Source organism: Cariama cristata, unplaced genomic scaffold, assembly GCF_000690535.1.
Source record: "Cariama cristata isolate BGI_N322 unplaced genomic scaffold, ASM69053v1 scaffold25145, whole genome shotgun sequence".
Taxonomy (NCBI): domain Eukaryota; kingdom Metazoa; phylum Chordata; class Aves; order Cariamiformes; family Cariamidae; genus Cariama; species Cariama cristata.
Genome location: NW_009616702.1, coordinates 54,155 through 75,323, shown reverse-complemented (window position 1 = coordinate 75,323; position 21,169 = coordinate 54,155). Strand labels below are relative to the sequence as shown.

Genomic DNA, 21,169 nt, shown 5'->3' with positions numbered 1-21,169 from the left:
ATATAAACTGTTTGGAGTTCAACAAGTATTTCAATACAAAGTAATTCAGGCACACAAAGCACAAAAAAAGTGAATATTAGAGCTTACATTAACTTACATAGACAATGTTATTTAATAATATGTAATGCAGGTATGTGCTTGCATTTTTCACATGATTTAATATTTCAGAGATGGCATGAATGGGTAACATAAAAGTCTACCAGCATTTGGCTGAACAACCAAGAAACCACCTCCTGTAACTACCAAAGAAAAGTTGTGCCATGAGAGTGTTAAACATTATGCAGAAACCATAAAAGCAAAACAAAGCATTGGAAAAGTATTACTAATAAAGTCAAGGTAAAACAGAAACTTTTCTGAATGTGTTAATAAGGAAAAAAAGTAGTTTACTGTATTTCACCAGGTCAAAATCTTAAGCCTTTCAACGAGGTCTACCCTGAAACAAAGACTTTTCATTTTAGACTAGTTTAATTAAAAACAACAAAAGGTCCGTATTTCAAGTCACACTATATAAAATGAGGCAGCATTTCAATACGGTGGGGGAAGTCAAGTTTCTTCGTAACAGTATATACTGAAGCTGTTATGCTGACTGCCAAAGAAAACTAGGATGAATGTTTTAATGCTGGTGGTATTATGATGATTATGGTTATGATTATTATTTAGACAACACTGTGAGAATCAATCTATCCATTTCCAAAATGGTCTAGGAGAATTGCCAAGCTGAAAATACAATGGAATGAAATAGAGGAATATGAGCAAAATAACTCAGAAGCACCAGGTGCTGGTGGAAGAACACCGCAGGTCCCTGACAGTCCTGTTAAATCCTGTCCCACTGTGCAGACACTTCCTGACTCACTGGGGTGCAGAAACACGGGGCAATGAGAGGTCCTATAGTGCTTATAATGTCATGGTACATCGGACAGTTTCAGAAAACCAAGGGTCCCCAGGGGTGTGACAGTACATCATCTGGGAGCCAGAAGGAGGGCACAGCAGGTTCTCCACCTCTGCCCGCTTGACATCTGCTCCTGAAGGGGGGAATGGTGTCTTTCTCAGAGTTGAAAGAAGGGACCATGTGAAGCAAGGAAGAAGTGGGTCCCTCAGATCGAACTGCCTGTAGCAGGCACATGGAGACCCTTGAGAAAAATCAAAGAGCCTGTGACTACCTCACATGCTCCTCCTTGTTCCCACTGTGCTGGGAAATGCCCCTTGTAAGGGTGAGGCAGGAGACACACTTTCATGAGCTGGGTGATGCTACAGATAAAGACACCTTGTCTTTATATACCTGTCCTAATGCCTTTTCCACAGGAAACAGTATCTGTTCCAACATATCTTTCAAGATGGAGGTTCAAGAGGGAGCCTTCAAAGACAGCCGTTGTACCTGCAACCACCCTGTGGCATCAAGCCCTGCCAGCAGGTTCCTGGCTGCTAGACCTTCCTGCAACTCAGGAGCAGTTCCAGGATGTGTAGCTGTTCTCTTGGCAGATGATTTACTGAGCACTTCAAACCCTGACAAACGTTATTATCATCTTTGATATCAACAGCAATGACAGGCAATAATGACTCCACTCAAATTACAAGATTTGTAACATATGTATCTGTACATAGATTATGGTAACTTACATAAGTAGCCTACCTCACAAAATCAGAGCAAATTCATAAAATAGTGGGCTGTTGACAGTATTTGTGAATTGCTTGTCCCACATTATTAAACACATTAGAACTTATTTCAAGTTTTTACCTGCTTGGTGGAGAGGACAAGGATCTCTGTAGATTTACACCCGAATTCATATCATGGTAATATGGCTGGCTTGGAAGCTCTCCAATTGGGAAGTTCACTCCAGTTCCCTGGGTTATGGGTGCTGAAAAACATATCATCGTGAGTCAAAGTTAATCTTCTATCTTTTCAGCCATCTTTTCATATTTAACACTGGGAAAAACTTCAAGATCTTACTACATGTATCTGATTTTCTGCCTATTGCAGAAACCAAGTACAAACAAGTTCTATCACTGTTTCTATATCTAAAAAAGTGAATTATCTTCCCCAGTTCCCCTATTACCTTCCCCTATGGCTAAGAAATCCCTTAGCAGTTATACAGACATAATATATTTGTTGTATAATAGACAACCTGGAATCACCTATATGAAGAAGGTAACACAAACCTCAGCACGAAGTCAAGCCTTCTGTATAAAGACTTTTACAGTGAATGAGGCAGGGTTTATAAGGGCAGCTAACACTGTTTATTAAAGAACTGAAACAACTGGAAAGGACAAACTTGGGGGCAGACAAACACTTTTTCCCTTAATGTTAACTCTTTTGTATGAACTATAGCCTTCTGTACTGACAGCATGTTTTGCTGCCTCCTTTTTCTTTCACCCAGTGCCACAGGTACTGCTTTGCATATGTACACCTACACACAAAAACACACATTCAGTGTTATCTTCACCTCCTTACAGAGTCTGTGTACTGTACGTCTTGGCATTTCAGGAGCAAACTATATGCTACATATTGTGGTATATTTACCTTTGTTCACTGTCTGTGCATTGTGCATTTTAACTACCTTTGGCACTTAAAAGAATAATTGCATGTTGTGTAATGTAGCTGAAGGTTTGTATTTTTCCTGACAGTTAAAGTACAACTCTGTTGTGGCTTGAGGTTAAACAAATGCATGGTAAGAAATCCCACAGAAACCACATGCTCTAAAGCTTATTATTAGAAGTATACAGTGTACAACAGCTGCAGAAGGTACTATTTCATAACATAACTACAATACTGACTCTTTTTTAATCTGAATGGCCTGATACTTTAAAATGTATTTAACGACCTGACAACTAAAAGAAAGCTGGATTTCATACATCCTCAGCCTCCTAAAACAGCAAAACCCTATTTTCAGCAAACACAAAAAGAATATGTCTTAACACTGCAGGATGGCAATGCTCAGTATTTTGCTGAAAGACTTAACATAATTTTAATTGTTGAATATTAATTTCTGACCACAGCAAATGAAATGACACATGCACCTTAATCCTCACTAAGTTAATTAAATTCCTCAAGCATCCTGACCTGGCCTGAATTAACTTCTGTGTAAAATTTGGACAGACAGTTTTGGAAACTTGTGCCTCACTGGTTTTGTCCTCACCTCACCAGAAAAGAGATTTTCCTGAACCATTCAGTTTTTATAACTTTGGCGTCATCACTGCGGACACTTCTAACTATAACTTTCAAGTATTTTTGTTCAATTCCTAATGAAGCCTTAAGAGAAATACTTTAACAGTGTGGATACTAAAGGGAGAAAAAAAGCATTCAGAAAGCAATGTCAAATGAAAATAAGTACTGGTTTTATGCCATACTATTACAGCAAATTCTTAGATGTCAACAAAACAGATCTTATTTATGTTCATTTTGGTTTTTCTTTCTGCAATAAAAGCTTCACCTGTCCTTTTATATTTATATTTTATGCTACTTTTTTTTTGCCATGTTCATGTGCCTAATATTTCTGACGCCAAAACAAGCCAACATAATTAGTAATTCAATTACAGCCAGTGCTATGAGTAAAAGAAACAGAAGTGTGTAATAGATTAAGTTAGTCATCCTTTATATCTATGCTGTGATTTTTCTTTTAAGAGCTACAAATTAAAAAACAAACTAAAAGAATAATCAGATGGTTTAGCAAAATCCAAAGATGTGTAGGACAACCTTAAAAAGCTGCAAATCTAACAAATAGAAGGTTTTGTTACATATGGTAATTTTATTGACATATCAGTCCATTTAGCTGTGCAGAGGGACACATAACAAATTGATTCAATCTTTAAATATCAAAGAGACAAAAGAAGACTTCTGTTGGGTTTATTATAAACACATGCAAGATGAACTGTAATACTGTAGCCAAAGATCTTAAAATTGTGCGTGGTTACAGGCATTTCCTATGCATCTTACATCTTGGGGAGGAAAAAAACCTTCAAGAAAACCTTCACTTGATTATAGTAGGCTCTGGAAATTATTAAATGTAGATGATAACTTACTTCTGGACACCCTCACAAGTTCTGACACGTTGAACACTCCTGATTTCACAAAACTGTCTTCAAGATACACTGAAAAAGATCACAATAGTATAATGAGAAGATAAACAAATAACTATAGGTAAATTTATACAGTATCAACAGAGTCCCAGAACTACAATACATGGACCAAAGTACACTGAAAGCTGATCATAGGATCTAAATAGAGCTGAAATTCAGGTAGAGGTGTAAAAAATCATGACAAGTTGTGAGAAAGCAATTTTTTAATATGTGTATGATAACCACCAAGCAATACACTGATTCTCTAGCTAACCATCCAGAAAATGTCTAAAAACTAGTTCCTTTCATCAGTATCTTCAATTTTTAAGTCAGTATTGAACTAAGAACTATATCAGCTGGACTGAGCAATTTCACCATAGAGCACTTCTGGTTTTGCATACATTTCTGCTAAACAGATTCTTACCCTGCTGATAATGACTTTACTCTACCACCTCCCTTACCAAATCATCACCTTTGAGCCTATTGAGGGGTTTACTATTATTTCCAGTAAAAGCAGGAACTGGGCAAAACAGCTGAGCTATTCAGTGGGTTGTTTATACACATGTTGAATTATGTATCTAGAAACCTACATTTAAGAAACTATGTATTATTGTTGTGGCTTATGTTTACTTATTCTAAGATAAATGTATATAATATACTTTCCCTGCCAAGAAATTCAGGCACAGCTTGGTGTACTGCAGTGAAACAACAGCTGATAATCAAGACTTATCTCAGTAGAGTAACTAGATAACATTACAAAAAGGGAGCTGAGAAACCCAGGTTTCTGTGGAAGTCTCATATCAATAATCACTGCATAATCTTACTTGACTGAATTTGAGATTACATGGCATCACAGCCCTTACAGGTAGGAATGCCAACCATTTACCAACAGAAATATTTAGATCTATACTTGGTGCACATTGCTGCTCCAACAGTATTACTTTTTTATTTGCTTTCATGTGAGACGGTGTGCTATGAATTTCTTACCGTGGTTTCTCTAGTCACTTTTCTGAATTAACATAGCTTTTTTCTTTTGGAAATACACTGCCAATTTTCTGTTCCAAATGTCTGGGTAAGTAAAAGCACGCTAAATGTCTAAACTAACAAAACAAACAAACAAATAAAAAGTGCACCTACTGGGATATTTCCTGATTTGGAAAATAATGGTTCAGTATTACTCTCTTCAGGTCTCTTTTGGCAATTACTGCTTTCATCTTCAAGTAATTTAAGAAAATACTGCCACTATAATCAGAAAAGTGACTGTAAAAGTAGTACACTTCAGAGATCTGAGCTTGGTATATCTGCAGAAATCTCTACTAACATTTCAGGGTCAAACAAGGAGGGTAGAGGCAAAAAGAGTGGTTTTCGCTGCTTACTAGTAGTTCTACTAGGCCCACAGAGCCCCCCAACTGGCACCTCTGATATTATTTACCAGTGCAGGTACAAACAATGCACCTGACAACTCAAGCTGAAAGAATGTGAACGCATCCAACCGAGCACATTTCCTGACATCTCTGTTACACGGCTACACCTGTAAGCGAACGTCAGTTTTCCCCAGCTGAAAAGCCATGTCGGGAGCAAGCGCAGTGGGTGTGCAGAGCACTGTAGGCCTGTGGGATCATCCTGAACAATGTTACACCAATGCCATCACCTTCTCATCTTCCAGTCAACATAATTTCATACGATATCCCTGCATGTCTTTATTTCCACTAGCAGTGCTGCAGGTCTCCCTCTCTTTTTTCTTCACTTCTTTCACATTCCTCTCCCTCTCATTTTCAACAGCTTCTCTCCATATCCGTTACTTTTTCCTCTTGTATTATCCTTCACTTGGACATTGCTGGCCTCTCTGCAATCTTATTCATCTTCAGTTTCTAAGAAATAAGAGTCTTTCTCTTTCATCTTCTGCATTCTCTTGCATCCTTTCTCCATGTTTTTTGTGTGGATGAAAACTTGACGTGGCTTCTCAAATATTTACTTCTTTATTTGACAGAACTTGGCATACCTGGATGAATGCTAATAATTCCTCCAACAATGGTAATCTTTCCCTCCTCTGCCTATTTCCTCCAGCAGGAACAGTCTGAAGAAGTACATGGAAGGGAGATTTCCAAAGAAAAATTTGGTTTCTTGATTTTACTTGGCCTGTAAGTGAAGTGTGGCTTAAAGCCAGTGTACAAACATGCAGCCAACTCTGAAGCTGGTAATGAGACAAGACTGAACTTCTCTGCTGCTTATCCAAATACCACTACCTTGAAGCAAACTTCTCTCATTCAAGTTAGGTTAACTTGACAGGAGCTTTACCCAAGTGTAGATTAGGCAAGCTATTGTTATAGTGAGAACAAGCCCTAAAGCTCATATTAAAAAAAGAAAATGCCTGTGTAGGATTTTATATATAAGAATAGCGATGTACACACGTATGTGTGCAGACACACATAGACACATGTGTTTAATCTTTAGCTTTCCCTCATGACTTATTAGCTTTGCTCACTGACAACACTGAGATTACCCACAAAACATAAAGAGCAATACAGTGTTTCTCTCCTTGTGATAATGAAATGAGAGCAGGGAAAAAATTCTGCCACTGAGTGGTACTGCTATTTATCACCCCCTCATAAAAGTATGCATTGTTGACTGACAGATCACTGTCTTTCACCCAGGTTTCACCATGCCTTGGATGGTCCAAAAATAATGACGCCCACAGATATATGCAAATGCTTGCCTGGGATTAGGAAACAGAGGAAAACTGCAGCTATTGTCAATCTCAATCAACTTAAAAAATAGCATGACTTTTTTTCTCTACATAATGTGATAAAATATTATTAAAAAATTGACACAACAATAAAAAGTCTATGTCACAGGCACTGAGCAACTTCATCCTGAGCCTTATGTTCTAATAGGGAGGGTGGAATCCAGTGGTGTATCTGAGTGCAGAAAAATAAACACAGTATGATCAGTTCCAGCACCAGTGGACTTCAATAGTTTTAACTAGTTAGGAAGACAATCCATGGTGAGTATGTTACAGAACTGTTCTCAGCTCCCAGCTGTGCAACAGGAAAATGTTCTGTGCCACTAAACTGCTGTAATTTTTTGCAGAAACATGCACTCTACACACAATAAAGTAATAAACAGTAAGACCGTATACAGCAGGACAACAGTATAGATCATTTTGACTTTCTGGTGTGAGACACTGCTTTTTACCTTGTGAAGCTGCTCTCCCTGCCGAATTAGAGTTAACATTCATATTCACATTATTACACTGCATGCAAAAAAAAAAACGTGGTGAAACTCTGTACGGCATAGGTCTTACTGTTTTTTTAATTAAGTATTCCCTAATGCACTGCTTGCATTAACATGTTAAAGAGCCTTAAATTAGCATTCCTGGTGTGTGCTTCTGATCTGTTCAGTACCGAAACTAACACACTTGATAACAGTCTATTGTTGTACTCCTCATAGAGGATTTACTGTATCTTTTGATGGTCATGATAACACTTTGCTGTCTTTATTGTTCAAACCTAATATAAGCACTGAGTATTGTCAATTACCAAAACTCATCTTGCCTAAGAGATGACACTCTCTGAAACACATTTCACTAATTGTCACTATTCTTAAAAATCTGAGTTGCACAAAAAGAACATTTCTGCCAAACCACCACAGTGCAGTTCTGTACAAAGTCAGTAACTTCCAAAACTTATAAATAACAGTGGATTTTTTTGTGTATTTCCTTCACTGTGAGTACAAAATCTGTCTTCTCTCTTTATCTTTTTTACAGAAAACTCATTTCTGAAAAATACATTTTCCAAACAATACTACAATGACCAGACCAGTGACATTAAAGATGAAAGATAAACAGGTTAAGCCGAGCAGCAGTTCTGATCAGACTACCCTCATACAGTTAGTAACAGGAGAAAGCTTCAGTAATGCCTCCAACCACTGTAGAAGTTATTCTGCCTTAGTCCTTATACATCTTCCACTCTATTGCTGTGCTACGCCTTTAAGAGCCGAGTTACAAGTATAGCTTTTAACAATGTTAAGACTTCAAATGGAAAAAAAAAAGTTATTTAAACCTACTGAAAAATATTTTCAGTTTGCACTAACATGTACTGTAAGGGGCTTGCTCTCACATTACTTAGAAATTTACCAGTGACATTTGGCTTTACAAATCTTTAACCAGCCTTTTTTTTGTCTTCTGATTTAATTGTAGTTTTATGAACAGAATGCCTGTTTATGTCCTGCTGCATACTGACTAGTGCCAAAACATAAAATTGCTTCCTGGTATCATTAAACATCTAGTTTTTTCACTGATACAGCCTTGATTTTGAGCAACTTATAAAACAGGAGTGAGGATCCAATCAGTGCAGGAAACAATTCATATTAGTGTACTTTTATTTCTGGATCTTTAAAAGAGCAATTATACAGCAGTAGATAGACTTACTAGCAGTGAGATATGTTCAACATCAGGAGGTACTGTGAGAAGAAAGGCTGGTAGCTTCAGCCTGGTCTACAAAATACTAGCAGAGAGCTGTAGCTTGACTTTAAGTTATGCAATGTAATGTCCTGGCTGCTGCTACAGGTTTGTTTGACTTCTGAAACTGCTACAATTAAAGCTTAAATCATTTCATTGTACAGCTTCTTTTGTTTGAATCTCTGAAAACTGATTTTTTAAGCATCAGCTCTTGCTGCTCTCTGCAATATCTAACTTCCACAGGAAGCTCTTAGGAATCTTAGTGGCATACAGCTACTATTCACAGTCAGAAATGGTAATGGAAAATTAGTCTCACACTGTTCATAGTAAGTTAACATACAGCCAGCAGACTTGCAGTTTGTTTTCTCATTGCATGCATTTTGAAGCCAGTATCCTAAAAAGAGTACCAGAAACAGGTTCCCACTGAACTAGAATTTCACAAAGGCAGTTGAGGGTAGATAACAGGAGCCAAGGAGTGAGACAGAAGATTTCAGTGATGATGTCATTTAAAACAGCTGAACTACGGTCTGTCCAGAGAATGAGGCTATTTTGGTTATCACACGACTGCCTCGAGCCTTGTTGCATGCCCACAGTTTGTTTTGATTTTTTTCCTGAAAGTTGCAATAGAGTTGTAACTGGAACAGGAAACAAACATGTTGCAGAAAGATCTCCTGACTCCATTGAACTTTTTAGCACAATAAGGAACTAAGAAGCTGCCTGTGCCATTTTCAAAAACAAATGAGATTTTCAATACTCTCAAGTTAATAACCAGAACTATAATATCCTTCTATGCTGCAGTAATTTGAAGAAGTAAATACCTGGTTTAATGGACTCTGGAATCCATGTACTGGAATCCAAGAAGCGAGTTACCCCAAAACCTAGCAAGAAACAGAAAGGGTAACCAACACAAATGCATACTGCCTTCCACTCCAGAGGGTCTCAGGTTATACACAAACTACAGCCAAGATTTAAAAAGAGGTTGGGGCAGCTGCCTTTTAACAGCTACAGGACTACCAGGTACCAAAAAAGGAATTTTCTGGTGCCAAAGCAGGTTTCTGCAATTCTAATTGGTAACATAAGAGCTTTTAGTAAATGCTTGCTCTATACATGAAGAAGTAAAAAACTTGCGCTCATCATTGAACAGCAGCATCAGAAGTGAAAATGACATAATTTATTTACACAGTAGGTTCATAAACAGGAATAGCTGAGGCAAAGAAAAATTCAGAAGTAATCCTAAACCAGTACACAGTCGTAATCACCCACACCAAATCTCTGACAAGCATGCAAGGCTAAAAACTCTTCTTTTTGGAAAAAGGGGCTGCGGTATCTGTGCAGGTTTGATTGTCGAGACAGCACAACTGCACACTGCCCCCAGAATACCTCACCTGGCTCAGGGCTGAGAGGCTCAGGAGGAAGAGTATCACCTCTCAATCACTGGCATTACTAATTCATAGAGCATTTGGGAAAGGGAGAACTCCACAGAAAATCAAGCCCTGACCAAACCCAACCCTGTTTTATTTGAAGATCACTATCTGAGATGGCACAGCTGCAGGCATACAGGAAACAGCAAGCATTTCAGAATATCCACTCCCATGCTGAAAAAGCGAGGCAAATATATGTTTGTTTAAATGTGATTCTGTCTGAATCCGCAAACTGCTACTATGGCATCATTTCTTCCAGAAGAAAAGCTACTTACAATGGTGAGGCCAGAGAATATCTCTTCTCTTCCTGTTAATTAGGGGGCTAATTCCCCATCCACAAGAGGGTAACTCGCAATAAAGTAAAATAATGAAACCATCTGTGTTCTGAGTCATTCAAAACTGTAAGACATTTGCTTATTGCATTTCCAAAAGAGAGCAAAGGTTGAGACCACATTACTCTTCAAAGGTTATTTCTGAAACCATACATTCTAAAACTTAAAACAGAATACTTCTATCTAGAACAGTCATATATAAGCAAATTTATTACACATTTCTTAGGGCTTGATCCAAAAAGAATGTTCTCCCTATGGCTGCTAGCCCATATGAAAGCGCAAAAAAGCCTTTGGGGCTCTACAGCTGCAAGAGCAATTTGCATATTGAGAGATAGGTGAGGCTGGTTGCAAGCTTTTTTGGCAACACCTTCTTCAATTAGAAAAAAAAATTAATAGACGGTGATTTCACTCAGGTCTTCTTTGGAAATGGTTCCCAGAATAAAACTTCTGGTGAAAATAGAAGGGGAAAACCAATTCCAGAGCACCGAAGCTGGGGTTGGGGCTTCACATATCTATGCCTCATTCAGACTAGAGACCTTAGCACTAGATGGATTCCCTGACAACATATCATGGATTACTGTGGGGGAAAGAAGCAGCAAAACAGTGAGGAGGCATGAAAGGCAGAGAGACAGCTTCTCAATCTCTCTATCTAAAAGTGTGTCACCCTGTATAAATAATGTGATGTTCATCAACACACAGGCTCAAACCTGAGTCATTTGCATTCCTCATTCAGCCCTGATTGATGTTATAGAGTGCAAAATTTAGATTAAAATATTCCTTGGACCAGCTAAAGTGGAGTAAATTCCACTAGGAAAAAAAACAAGCAGGTCTCACATGCTAGGAAACATAGCTCTAATAATCTTTGATCTCAACTTCTTGGACAAAAGCAAAAATCTGAACACACTTGTCTTCCCTCACCAATGAGGCTGATCACTGCCTGTGTCAGGATGGTTAGGTTTCCTTTGTATCTTCTGAAAAGTCATCTCTTGTATTCCTCAATGCTGGATAAATATAGCTCTGAAATCTTGAAGGGACCCGTACAAGAAGAGACTATTCTCCTGCCAGCTCCATCCAGAAGACAAAAGATGAACATGAAGCACCAGTAGGAACTTGTATCCACTCCCTCAGGTTTCCAGTTCTCTTGATTCCTCAAATTGTATTCAGCTGTCTATCCTATCTTATTGTCGTATCAAGATAACATTTTATCAGTATTGCTATTTCTTACTCTTATTTTAGCAGCTTAAGAAGGCTGTGTTCAAAGATTTGAGCAACATGGCAACAACTGGACACAGCAGTGTTAACACTGGTGTATAAACAAATCAAGTCTGCCAAGCAGCAACCTCATGTCAATGGCAGGTAGCAAGTAACTTTATTAATGTCAAACAGTTGTGGCCAGCAGGTAGTAAGGGAAAGAAAAATAAAGTAGAATAAAACCAGGAAAATCCTCTACTGGAAGAAGTGGCTAGTAAGGACTATATCACTGGGGACCAAATTGTGATGGCTGGTGTAATTAGCACTAGCTTACTAGTAGTTCCAGATGTTTTTCTCTTTTTACTCACCCTCATAATTTTCTTATGCCTAACAGATGAACTTGCTGAAAGATCACTCCCTCCATCTTCAGTACATATCCTCCCACACCTTTGCAGGTATTTCGAGACACACATGTTAAGGAAGGCTCATTTTTTAGATTTTCTTAATCTACATAAAAGATCTATGGGACTTGTAGGGAGCAGATAATACAGCATTACACTGAAACTGCAACACTAGGTCTCCTTCAACAGTCTGCCTTTAGCAGTAGCCCTGAGCAGATGCCCAGTAGAATAGTGAGAAACAGGGCAGACCTGAAGTATTTGTTGGTTGGGTTTTTTTTACTGATAGTGTCCCAAGCTTCAAGTATTTTCAGTATTAAAATTTAAATCTTAAAACTTCAATCTTTAAAACTTAAATGCAAGGTGTGCCTCTATCTGTTTAGTCACTCTCAATGGATCCACAGACATGTCCATTCTCTTTTTGAAACCATGTTAACTTTTAGTAGTTAGCACTATGCTAGCATAGCATAAAGTTTTAGATTCCAGGAACCTCACGACTGATGCGGACAACAGCAGTGTTCAAACTCTTCTTCTCTCTCAGCTCAGCCCAGTTCAGTTCAGCTCATCTATCTTTCTGGAACCTACTTAACAATCCCTCTGGAGAAGCGACCTTTACAACCCAGCTCTCAGAAAAGAAGTTTTATTCTTTAGAAATATACCAGAGTAAAGTTGTTAAAAAATAAAACTTACCGAAGGATATCTCTGGATTTTGCTACAAAACCTACCACAAAACATACCACTTTCACCACAAGCCACAGCGTCTTAATACTGTATTATGCTATCAAAGTATTCAGTGTATTTTTAGGAACATATTGTAAAGAATTCCAGCAAGGGCTCTTAATGTTCTTTTGTTTGGCAAATGACATTACCCTCTCTCCATGGTTAAGACAGCAAATTACCAGACACCCTAAAGAATGCAACAGTCTAGCCAAACCTAGAAAAACCCACTTTTAACACCAGTAGCCTCGCCAGCTACCACTGAGTTTCCAACGTCCTCTTCCTTGGCAAAGTCTTCGTGAAGGCAGTGGTATCCAAAAGCTAAGAGCACCTATCCCTTGCCAACGCCCTGCCTCCTTGACATGCAGGCATCAGACCAAAATGTGATAGAAGAACAAACCCTCCTGGCACTTTCAGTCCGCGTGCTCCTGGCCTGGGACTGAAAACAAACCTCAGAGTGGATATCTTCTGCGGTTCTGACAGAAGTGACTGCCTGGTTCTAATAATAAGACTCATGTGAAGTTTAATACGAAAGAACAGGACAGCAGTCCTTTTCCTAGACAAGCTGAATGGAGTGCAACTCCCTCTCATTCTCCTGCACAGCCACAGAAGTCCTGTATTCTGCAGTCTCACAAACCTCAATGCTTTCTCCCTGCCAGTTTAACCCCAAGACAGTATCACACAGGGAAGCTGAATGATGCTAGAAGTTCATGTATCCTCAAATAGACAGATGACATTCAATTATGCCTCTGTCTCTGTTTAAATGAAGGGTTTCAAGGGAAGCAAGGCCCAACTTCCATTTTCTGTCCCCACTTGGCAGCAGATAAAGGAATAATGCTGCCAGCAGTGACCCCAATGCATAAGAAAGTGTTATGCTCAAATTTCAAGCAGAAAATTTCATGAAACCAGCAACAGATTTTTCTGCCTTCTATGTCCTTCTACCTTCCGAGACACTGGAGTTTGTCAAACATTGGGGCATCTGGTCTTGCCCCACAAGGCTGCCAAAAGAAAGCTTATACAGCTCATCTGCTGCCTTCCCCAGGGTTCTGTTGCTGGCAGCAAGATTACTCTTTGCTGGAGTAGCCCGGGGTTGAGAATGAGGGTTGGTGAGACTGGAGTCATAGTGGTTGTGATCCTTAGTAATGAAATATGTACTTCTACCTTCCCGCTCCAAATGGTAAATGGTACTTTAAAAACAGAATTTTAAAACATGTTGAAGGTGAGTTTCCAGACCCTGTCTTCAGCTTCCCAAACCCAGAGGCTACAAAGGATCCTTCAAAAATGACAAGAGGTAATGCATTTGGCTTTTCTGGCACTCAAACAGATATTCTAAAACAAAAATAAATGCTTTACAGCTAAATGCTCCAAGTTTTACAAAACTGTGATTATCTGTGAGGAAATTTTCCAGGCTTGTTTTTAGTGCAAATTTGCTGTTTTGGGTTTTTAAACCACTATCCTACATAATTTATGTCATGTATTTAATAGAGAAATAAAAGCCTACTCATAACATCCCACACAGTTTGGAGAGAAACAGCACCGAAATCTCCAGCCAAAAGTGATTTCAAGCCCGCGTTGTCCCTTGCAAAAAAAAAAATAATAATATTAAAAACTCACATGGAAAAGAGCTTACCATGTTATTTGACTCATTCTGCCCTCATTATCTCTAAAACATATCTGCAGTCTTCCAGTGTATATTTCTGGTTTTTATGTTACCAGAATATGGCTTTCTGTATAACAATCTATGATGGTTCTCCCACTTTTGGGTATTCACATGCAACACACATGACATATTCCACCGCATGTAAAGAATACTTTGATCATATGCATAGTACAAAACAGTACAGCCACAACATAGGTTGTTTTCCCTAATGTTTGGACAGACCCAGAAAATACTCATGTATATGTAGCAGCCCAGCATCACACAACTACTTCTTGGTTACAGTGTGGTTCATTTTGCATTTAGAAAAAAAGCAAACTGAGTTAGTTGCAGCTTATTTCAGATAGACACTTCTTCAGATAGCCGAAATGAGAAGATACAGCATGACAGTGGTGGTAGGAGTCACTCCTTGCTCATTAAGAAGTGACAGTATTTCTGTCACACTTGTCTTATCCAATAAAATTCATAAAACAACGATTACAAGATTTACTAGTACAGCCCAACTGATTAGAAGAATAATTGCATGAAAATACAAAGAATCTTCGGTCTAAACAGTGTAGAATGGCAAAGTCTGGGTTTGATTTTCTCTTGAACTTTTATTTTTAGAGAATCCTTGAAAGGACTGTTTACATTGACATCTCTCTCAAAAAAATTCCAAATGTCACTAGCAGGACCCATTAACAACATGTTCAAAAACTGCTCTGAGCTGATATGAAAAATATAAAAAATTAACATATTTGCATTTTATAATGCACATATAAACTAAAAGTAAATAAGCCGGTAGCTCACATCACAGACTTCAGAGGTAGGTCAACTGTGTTCTGTTTACGATAAAAGAATAATCATAGCATTTTAAGACTTTTATAAAAGTAAAGTTATTTGGGATCTTGTTTCTTTACTCCTCTGCCCATTGCCACTTACGAAATTCTAAAAACCATGAACTAAAAGAAAATTTCCTTAGCTTAAATGAATGTTGATGAAATGACAATTGAAGCATTGTCAGTTTAAAAGAACTAAAATAATCACAGCTTGTCCCGATTATATGTACTTACCAGTTGCTGACCAATTATGCTCTCTTTAACTACTAACAGTAGTATCTTTGTTTTCAAACAATGTTAGATGCACATGCTCTGGAACTTATATTTACCTGGTGGATTCTTGGCAGGATCATTGTGGCTTGGACTTCCTGGTTGTCCAGAATCTATAAAGAAACGAAAGAAACGTTTTACTAATTTGTTTTGAAAGTATCTCACAACCTTTTAATAGCCTCCTTCAGTATTAAACTAATACTTAACTTTGTCCTTTAAAGGTCATTTCCCTGACTTTCTACATGAAGGCATTATTGAATAAACACACTATATGTAACCCATTTTATGCAGAAGCAGAAACATTGTGAAAGATGCAATGATCCTAGTTAGAGGAACTCATAGATCACTGAATAAGGACAAGAGAGTCATTCAGGTAAATACTCAAGTTGTAAACACATCTACAAGGGTACCTTTTCATTCCCTTTCCCTCCTTCCCTCAAATATGACATTGCATAATCAGCAAAGCAGAGGCAGTTTCTTCTCAGCCAGTGACCAGAAAGACTCACTGCATCAGGCAACTAATGGCGCTGGCAGTGATGAGTCCTGTTTCTCTGCCCTTTCCTTAAAGTACAAAGGCCTACTCTGCTTCCACAGACTTAGGACTGCACTGAAGATATGACTGTCCATTTTAATACAATATAGGCTTTGTGTTCCTAGCCCGTGAGAACTGCTGTTGTGAAATGAAGATTATGTAACACAAAGATTAACAAAACCCAAACCCTGTACACTTCAAAGATTGTTCTTTTCATGATACTTGCACCAAATGAATCAAGAGGAGAATGCAATTTAAAGTTAACAGACTAAATAATAAATTATATCCTTCTTCACAAAAGCATTGCTTTTAAAACTATTTAATTTTTGCTGTATTCCCACACCAATAATATAACAAAATGCTGCTTCACTGCAAGAAATTGTTATTAATAAAGTAAGACATGACAGACACTCTTGTATGCAAAGAGAATAAGAAATTATATGAAGCACAACCATTTGTTCTGTATATAGGTATCTAAAATGGAGCAGTTTTACATTCTGAATACAAAATATCCATTACTTTAAATGTAGCAGTGCTTGTTAGTAGCATAGGACCACCAAAAGATTGCATCGTAGCACCACAGAAATTGCTACTGCCAAATGGAACCCAGAGGGAAGTCAGCATTCTTGAATGCGTTGCTGCTTACAGTGTCCAAATTAAAGAAAAAAGATCGAAAAGGAGGAAAGTACATATCAACAAATTCTTGTCCTTCAATCCCCATCACTTCTTACAGCCAAGAGGGCTACCTCAACGTAGAATGAAAGATTCCCTCCACCTGCTACAAGAAGTTCACTGAAATCTGTTACAATCTGTTATGTAGCTTAGCAAACATAGCTTAACACACATCTCTTAAGTAGTTTATTGTTTCCATTTCACAGTTTAAGTTCTACTGAATTCATCTGAATGACAGTTGTCACAGAAGACAGGCACCTGGGGATCTACCAGAGTACTGGAAGACCAAGGCACATGTGAAACCCAGTTCCGAGGGTATTAAAAACACAACAGAATTTTCTAATACTGAATGAAACCACTCTTGCACACAATAAAATACACATTGGATAGCAAATTTCACATGAAATTTCCTTTATCTTCTTCAATGCTGACTAGGAAGAATGAAGGGCAGGCCTCCCGGTCAGATTCTGCACATCCCATGGTTTGGACACTTGGGTACTCAAAGAGTCTCAGTGTACAGCACAATATGTAGCCATTCAGTATGCCTGTGTCTTTTCGTGAGAAGATCATAGAATCGTAGAATCATTTGGGCTGGAAGGAACCTTTAGAGGTCATCTAGTCCAACCCCCCTGCGGTGAGCAGAGACATCTCCAACTAGATAAGGTTGCTCTTATCTTAAGATACAGCACATGCCCTTAAAAAATCAAATCAAGCTAACTTGAAAACTCAATCAGCTACAAGAAATGCTAAAAATATGATGCTTCTTTGCATGTGAACCTTTATATGAACAAACGTCGCTTTTCCTGTGTTGCAATGGGAAGGTTCACCCTGCAGGTGGTGAACTTTAATATTCTTCTAATAGGCATTCTCTGCTTCTGCAAACCATACATATTATTATTTAAATGGAGATTATCAGAGAGGATTAATTTTACACAGCAATGGTCCAAGTGTAAAACTACTGCAGATGTGTGCCTAAATGAAGTGTCAATTTGGTAGCAGATGCACCAAATAAAGCTTGGACAGTGTAGCTTGGGGAACACATAGATTCAAAACTGGATTAATGAGGCCTACCAGAATATAGCCTTTGAAGTTTCCTTCTGTTAAAATTCACTGAAAAGATGCATAAAGTGAAGAATATTTTTTAGCTTATGCACAGCAATTTGCCTTTACTCCTGCTTTCTCATAGTCAACATGGTCACTTTCTGGATCCACGGTTTAAAGACTGATAGTAGTTTAAACAATTCTTTTTCATATTATAATAAGATAAACTTAGCAAAGAATTTTCCAGTTATAGGATAAGCAGTCGGCTAGTTATGGTAATTTGCCAGTCAGACTTAGCTTTGGTTTATGTGAACTACTTCTTAATCATGATTTTTACACACTGATTCTCACTACTGATTTGAGCAGCAGATGATACTAATATATTCACCAGTGGGGTCTCAATGATCTTGAGAGAGCAAAGAATTATTGTAAGCTGAATATGAGAAGCAACTTACCTAACTCTTCACTTAAAGCAGTTGAGAAAGCAAAGAATTGTATTCTGTATTAGAGTATCAACCTACATAACTCTGCACTTAAAGCACATAGAAGCATCTCATTCTTAGGATGAAAGACACAGACCTGAGATGGCCTGTGATGATCCAATTCTCTCACCAGTGTCAGTAATTATAAAGCATTCTCCTGATTTGATTGGATGCATATAGCCTTGCAAAGTAAAAGAGAACCATTATCATTATAACAATAAATTATATTAATAACTTAATTTATAAGCAGAATATTGAATAAAAAAGAGACCTTGGAGCAATGCTCCTCTAAAAGAGGGAGTGAGAGGCATTTTTGGAAAGCCACAGAAACTAAGGACATGTTAAGACACTTTAAATCTTTCTTTGTCCTCATCTGCACAAGATCATTAATTAACAACTTGAGCCCTGGGTTTAAAAGTTGCAGGCTTTTCTTCCAGTGTGATGGAGAAAGACATAAACCAGACTTACTGTCTGCCTAGCTGGCTTTATATTCAATTTTCCCACCAAATAATTCTGTGCACATTTAAAAAAAAATTACTTCCTAAGCTAGAAGTTGTAAGCAAAGTTATACAACTAGTAGCAAATAAAACTCCTTCATGTCAGTGTGATCAAACTGAAATTTTCAACTTTGTCATTTAGGTAGCTCCCAACCATAAGTTCCCTTAGTTTATTTTTTGTCTTTGTGGGTTTTTTGTTTGTCTGTTTGTTTTAAAAACCTCCTTCTCAAATTTTACTGTCAATGTGCTTTTCTTGAAAAAAATTCTTCCACATAGATCTCAGAAATACCTATCCTTATTTGCTACAGAGCAAAAGCTCACCTACACATACCATTTCCACACAACAGCTTTCATAAGCACCTCACAACTACAGTGAGTGTTATCTTCTGCTCTGCTTTTCTTGGTGCTCCAAAAGTCAGCAGCTGATGCCTTGACAAGTTATTGCCCCACAGATTAACAGTTTATATGAGAATGGTTCGAGCCAGTCTTTACTGTTACCTGGTAGATATTCATGTAACCTTGATACACTTTATGTATAATTTATCATGATTCAGCACAGCTACCACCAGGGTATTCAAACTCTTTATCTCAAATTACTCTTTCTTTTAGAAGATGGTATGAAAGGATGAGTCAAGAGGCTGGCATATTTTAGACTGAATTGTTTCCCACATTTTTATTTCTAGTAGTCAATCCCAATGAGTATTTGTGAGTGCAGACAACTCTCACTGCAGCCAGGGTTAGGTAAAACTGACTGTTGAGGTCTGCTGCTCGTGAGTAAAAAACATCAATTTCCCCTGCCATACATGAGGAAAAAGGTGGTCCCATGATACATCATTCTTGGCTTCATAAGGCAGAGGGGAAAAAAAAAAAAAGCTGATGGTTTGCCATCTAGTGAGGGACAAGATGGCCTCTCCCTGTCCACCACCTTGTCTTGAACAAGCAGCAGCACGAAGTATGCACAACCCAGCAAAACCAAGAAAGTAACACTGCTGTTCATCACCTCCCTGAGGGATTTTTAGTATTGTTCACCTGAGTAGCCTAATCTTTCATTTTTCAGCTGATAAGAGAAGATACTGTCTTTAAAAAGTAAGTTATGCTATACCTCCCTTATGCCCCATACTGTACAAGAAATTTTGCTTTTAAGGCTCTCTGCATTAGCATAACGTTGAAGGCCTTGAAAACAAATAGAGGTAGAATCTGTAAAAAGAAAAAATACTTTTTAAAGCCATGTCTGAGAAATAAGCAGATTCTCCACAGGTGTCATATTAATCAAATAAACTTCCTCAGTGGCTTCAATGGACACATTTAACTTTTCATTTTCCACAGGTTAGGAGACAGCCTTTGCACTCAGTTAATCGCAGCTGACAGATACTAATTTAATCATTCACCAGCACATAAATAGACCCTTGTTCTTTGATAGTCTATGATTTGGGTATGGGGTAGGATAAAGGACCAGAGAGATGTGGCACCATGTAAGTATCAGTTTGATGCCGTTCAAGCCTTCACATACCTATACGGCATCTGACTTCACACCTGACAGAGTCACTACCATGAACAAGAATCACAACTACCTCCCAGACTGTCATCCTTCAGGATTGCATTGCCACCTGACATCACAAACTTGAGGTAAATGGTTGTACCCTAAAAATCACAGGACACCTCAGTCTGCTGGGGACCTGGGGAGGTCTCCAGTCCCAGCCCCTGCCCAGGGAAAGCTCAGCCGTGGGATCAAACTCAGCTGCTCAGGGCTTTAAAAAGTCAGCGCATGAAACCGCTCAAGGATGGAGACAGCCCAACCTCCTTGGGCTCCAGCTCCACTGCTGGGCTGTCACGGGGACCAAATCAGCTCTTCATCTTTCAAAGACTTTCAGAACATCATCATGGTAGGAAAGCATTCATGGCAACAGAAAAGCATGATATCTCCCTCTCCTCCAAAGCAAATAATGTGATCAGCAAAAATCCATAAAGCAAATAAACAAATAATTTCACCTGTGTACTTTAAATCATTACCATTAATAATTATTTTCCTAATTTTACTACACACATACCTTGTTACCTACATTATTTTACCTTGTCAAAGCAACTGATTCAATTGATAAGTTTCCCAACTACTTTTAATGATTTCTTTTTGCCAAAGAAACATCTTTCATTGTAAACCATTTCTACATCTGATGACTCTGAATTATTGTACAATTTTATGAGCATTATTCACACCAACTTTAGTGATACGAGTTTGTTTATAGTATAAACAAGCTGAAAGTGTTTTATTATATTAAGTATCTGCTGAAATGAGGCTATAAACATGGAACTGGAATTGGTGAAAGTGTCACTCTTGTCTGCATAACTATGTTCACTTGACGGGGGAGTTATTTTCCACATTTTCACAGATCACTACTTTTAATGGAAACACTTCCCCTAACTGACTTTGTATGATAAAATACTTACCCCCACCACTTTCTTTGCTAGAGCACAAGTCCCGTGCAGAGTGGTTGAGCAAGCTGGGGTTGTTTAGCCTGGAGAAGAGGAGGCTGAGGGGAGACCTGATCGCTCTCTACAACTACCTGAAAGGAGGTTGTAGTGAGGTGGGGGTCGGTCTCTTCTCCCAAGTAACAAGCAATAGGATGAGAGG

General features: G+C 38.2%; 1 protein-coding gene across 1 annotated transcript in view; it reads right to left on the bottom strand.

Moving 5' to 3' along the window:
- NFIB (nuclear factor I/B) overlaps positions 1-20,126 on the bottom strand; it is a gene marked incomplete at its 3' end in the record, with an annotated part of 39,043 nt that extends 18,917 nt beyond the window's left edge. Inside the window, exons 1-4 of the mRNA XM_009700246.1 lie at positions 20,051-20,126; positions 15,376-15,429; positions 4,018-4,086; positions 1,736-1,856 (exon numbers count right to left, since the gene is read on the bottom strand). Of these exons, the coding sequence (XP_009698548.1) occupies positions 1,736-1,856; positions 4,018-4,086; positions 15,376-15,429; positions 20,051-20,126 (320 nt within the window). The remainder of the gene's footprint in view (positions 1-1,735; positions 1,857-4,017; positions 4,087-15,375; positions 15,430-20,050) is intronic.
- Between the last annotated feature and the right edge of the window lie 1,043 nt (positions 20,127-21,169).